The following is a 4058-nucleotide window of genomic DNA, read 5'->3' as shown; positions in this document are numbered from 1 at the left end:
TCTGCTGTGCTCACGCGGCGGCCCGCCGGGCCTCGCGCCCTTGCCGGCCGGCCGGGGCTGGAGAGCTCAGCGGCAGAGGTAGATGCCGCGCTCCTCGCACACGGCCACCAGCTCAGGCTGCTCCGTGTTGTCCACGTAGAGCTCCTGTACGCGAGAGGGTGTGCGATGAGCATTGGGCGGGGGAGGGGCGTGTGGCGAGGGGGGGCGTCTCGCGCCTCCAGGCTCGGGGCGGCCCCCTCCTTGAGGGCGGCGGCCAGCGCCTTGCAGCCCTCGTCGCCAATCTGGTTGCTGCCGAGAAAGAGCGTCTCAAGCCGCGGCGCCGCCCCGCTCGCGAGGACCTCCGCCAGCTGCGCCGCCTCCGCGTCGCCCCAGCCGAGGTTGCTGTAGTGCAATAGCGTGGGCAGTTCGATGCCGCGCTCCTCGCACACAGCCACCAGCTCGGTGCACTCTGCCGCGCCTTGCTCCTTGAACAGTGCTGCCAGCTCGGCGGGCTGACCATCCACGTAGAGCGTCTGCACGAGGGGTGGTGCGATGGGCATTTTGGGTGGGGGAGAAGCGAGTGGCGAGGTGGGCTATCGCGCCTTCAAGCTCGGGGCGGCCCCCTCCTTGAGGGCGGCGGCCAGCGCCTTGCAGCCCTCGTCGCCAATCTGGTTGCTGCCGAGATTGAGCCCCTCGAGCCGCGGCGCTGCCCCCTCCTTGCCGAGGGCGGCGGCCAGCGCCTTGCAGCCCTCGTCGCCAATCTTGTTGCGCTTGAGATAGAGCGTCTCGAGCCGCGGCGCTGCCCCGCTCGCGAGGACCTCCGACAGCTGCGCCGCCTCCGCGTCGCCCCAGCCGAGGAAGCCGTATTTCAGCTCGGTCGCCTTGCCAAACTGCTCCTTGAAGGCGGCCTCGTACAGCCGCTTCACCAGCGGCTTGTCGTCCTTGCCGTTGGTGAAGCTCTTCTTCTCCAGCTCCGCCGCGAACGCAGACGGCAGCAGCGGAGGGCGCCGGCCGCCCTCCTGGGTGCAGTCGTCGATGAGGCTGTTGTAGCCGTACTCCTTGCCGGCGCGCATCTTGCCGAGGTCGAGCGAGAGGAAGCCAGCCTTTGTCAGGCCCGCCCAGGCGCTCTCGGTGGCGCACCAGCCGCGGTCAACGTAATCGGCCACGTTGGTGCCCTCGGCCTGGTCCTCCGCCTTGTGGCCGTCCGGGAAGGAGGTCAGCCGCAGCACGCGTGTGTGCTGGTGGGAGTAGAGCGTGCCGAGGCAGCTCAGCCCCTGCTTGAAGAGCGCGTTCTGCTCCTCGGTGCGCAGGACGCCGTTGGGGGGGTCGGGGTGCTGGTGCAGCGAGCCGAAGTCCCAAAACACGCCGAGCCGCGTGATTCTGCCGTCATTGTTAGTGAGCAGGGCCTTGAGCGCCCTCGCGACGCGGGCGAGGTTGGCTCCGCGCGGGTCGGGGTGGTCCTTGGTCAGCCACGGGTAGGAGAGCGCTCCGACGGGAAGGATATTTGGATGGATGGTCGCCTCGACGAGGTCGGCGAAAGAGAGGAAGGCCTCCTTGGGCAGCGCCTGGCGGTGGGAGAGGACGCCGCCCGCCTCGGCGTGGCTGATGATCCACTGCGCGTCGAGGAGGGCGGCGGCGCCGCTCGCGAGGACAGGCTCCAGGTCGCCGCCGCCGAGCTCGCGCCACAGCTTCAGCTTCTCCTCGTAGGCCAGGCCCGGCTTGCTCGTGCCGCAGCCCATCGCTTTCGCCTGCCTGTGTAAGGCCGATCGACTTTGAGCACCGTGCTGTGTAGCTCTTTGTGTCGCGATGCTTCCTGGAAGTGTTGGGCTTTCCGGCCCACACTCGGCTCTTGAGCTGAGTTGCCGGGAACGGCAACTGGGGTCCGTTCTGAAAAATTGGGGTCCCGGGACCGGGACCCCGGAACCCGGGACCGCCGCGCAGCGGCGCAGCGCGCGCAGCGCGCGGTGGGGAGGGGTCCCGGGTCCCGGGACCCGGGACTTGGGATGGTAGGGACTGGGGACCGCCTTAGCAACACCAGACAGACACACTCGAGTACCACACGCCCGGACCGCCCACCGCCCGGCAGTCGACTGTCGAGCTTGGCTTGACGTGCCAGGTGGTACGTGCTGGGGCGTGCCTCGCCGTGGGACAGCGCGCGCGGACTGAAGCAGAATGAGTCGGCCTGTGTCCTATCGACGCCAGACTCGACCATATTACGACTACCTGCCTCCAGTGCGGAGGTAGGCGAGGATGGACTGCCACCACTGGCATATGTCCAAGTCTGGGGACCCGCGCCGGCATCCAAGATGGTGCCAGAGGCTGGCCAGAGGGTCCCACATCACTGCAACGGTAATGACACTGACATAGCTAGCCGTACTGCTGGCCACGCCATGGCGATCCACTCTCGCGGCGTCAGCGGCTGAGCAGCGTCGCAGATGCTGTCGCGAAGGCCGGTCGGGGCCGCATCGGTGAGCTGACCCAGCCGGAAATCTCGACGACAACAGAAGATAAACGCATACCAGATCTTCGACTGCGCGCTGACCCACGTGTCTCCGTGTCGGTAGAAGAAGCGAGGCAGTCGAAAGACGAGCGCGATGCCGTCAACGACGACACTCGGCTCGGCTGCACCCACCGCCACCACGGCAATCGCAACGAAGAACGATAAAACCGCACGAGAACCACAGCACAGAATGGCACCGCAAGCGCCAGCGTGGACGAATGACGTCTCACGCCAACGCAAGCCTGCAGGTAGGCGCGGTAGCGGTAGACGGGCGAGCCACAGCTGGCAAGATGCGGATCGACATAGACCTTGCTCGAGCCGCGGCGAGCCGAAAGTGGAGCGTGTCAGGATCGGCGCCTCGGCTGTGAACTGACCTCGCTGTGAATGTCACCGCCGTCACAGACACTATTGTCCATGAATGGTAAGACTGACGCTCGCCAGCTCGACGCGCTCATGCAGCTGTCCGAGGCGCTGCAGGAGTGCCTCGAGGCGGCGGCGCCGCAGCCAGACTCACTCGCCATCCTCTCGCTCGGACGTCGGCTGCTCGCCATCTGCGCAAAGGTCGGTCGCTTGTCGTCGGCCGAGGCGGATTCCGCCACTGCCGCCCTGCTGGCCGTCCTCGACGAGGAGGTCGCCGCAGGCGCCGGCGCTTCAGGTGCCGGAACTGCGGGTGGGCCCGGCGAAGCAGGCGCGGGCGCCGACCCTCCTCGGGACGCGGAGGCGTGGGTGCGTGCAAATCGCCCGGCCCCTAGCATTGCCTTAGGCGGGCTGTGGGAGGGAGCGGAGCTGCACGGGAGTTTTTGGCAGCGAGATATGGGGAGATATGCCTGCGCCGCACCACCGGCCGCGTCGGGCCCAGCCACCACCGCCTCACGCCTCTGCAGTCACCACCACCGCCTTCTCCGCCTTCACCGCCACCCGCCCCGCTCTGCCACGCTCGCGGCGGGCGCGTTGGGTTTGGGTTGGTGCTACTGCGATGCACTCACCGGCACACCTCCGCTGCTCAATGTCTTGACGATTTGCTACCCTGGGTTGGATGGACGCCGGCCGTGACCGGGCGAGTAGAGGCACACGCACACTCTCTCGAGGTCTCTTGGAGCAGAGCCCCGGCGAGCCCTCGAAAGAGCCCAACTGCCCAATGGGTCCTCGGAGAGGGTACCCTGGGTGGGCGGGGCCTCCACTCGCCAGGATGCCGGCCGTGACGTGACCCCCCAGGTACGCGCGTGGTGTCGCCGCGCGAGAACGGAACTGCCCGCGCCGGCAGCGGCCTCGCCGACGCCACTGCGCTGCCCCTCGGGTGCTGCAGCGGCGGTCCAGAGCAGAGGCCACGGCGGCGGCGGCGGCGGCGGCGGCGGCAACCGCGGCGGCAACCGCGGTGGCGGCGGCAGTGGCGGCGGCAGTGGCGATGGCGGCGATCGCTGCGGCGGTGGGGGGGGTGGAGGCGGCGGCGGCTGCGGGAGCGGCACCGCGGCCGTGTTTGCGCCCTTTGCGTCGCCACGCACGCTGCGGCTCCTCCAGGCCGGCGCGGTGCAGCGAGACGCGCCACAGGCGGTACCGCCCGCGAGTTGCGGGTAGTAAG

The 4058-nt window shown here is 68.8% G+C and overlaps 2 protein-coding genes across 2 annotated transcripts; one reads left to right on the top strand and one right to left on the bottom strand.

Annotated features, from left to right (window-relative positions):
* Positions 1–577: 577 nt before the first annotated feature.
* EMIHUDRAFT_373341 (hypothetical protein) lies at positions 578–1676 on the bottom strand (the record flags this gene model as incomplete). Its single annotated transcript, XM_005787500.1, is given in 2 exon segments — positions 578–1358; positions 1377–1676. A coding segment is annotated over 1 exon segment (475 nt), but the record flags the coding sequence as incomplete, so codon positions are not given.
* A 1210-nt stretch (positions 1677–2886) lies between these two features.
* On the top strand, positions 2887–3709 carry EMIHUDRAFT_373337 (hypothetical protein). The gene has a single exon (XM_005787499.1). The coding sequence runs from the start codon at positions 2894–2896 to the stop codon at positions 3530–3532; it is 639 nt and encodes a 212-aa protein (XP_005787556.1). The 5' UTR covers positions 2887–2893; the 3' UTR covers positions 3533–3709.
* Positions 3710–4058: the final 349 nt, after the last annotated feature.

This window comes from Emiliania huxleyi, assembly GCF_000372725.1.
Source record: "Emiliania huxleyi CCMP1516 chromosome Unknown EMIHUscaffold_1419, whole genome shotgun sequence".
Classification (NCBI taxonomy): Eukaryota; Haptophyta; order Isochrysidales; family Noelaerhabdaceae; genus Emiliania; species Emiliania huxleyi.
This window is presented reverse-complemented; position numbering and strand designations above follow the sequence as displayed.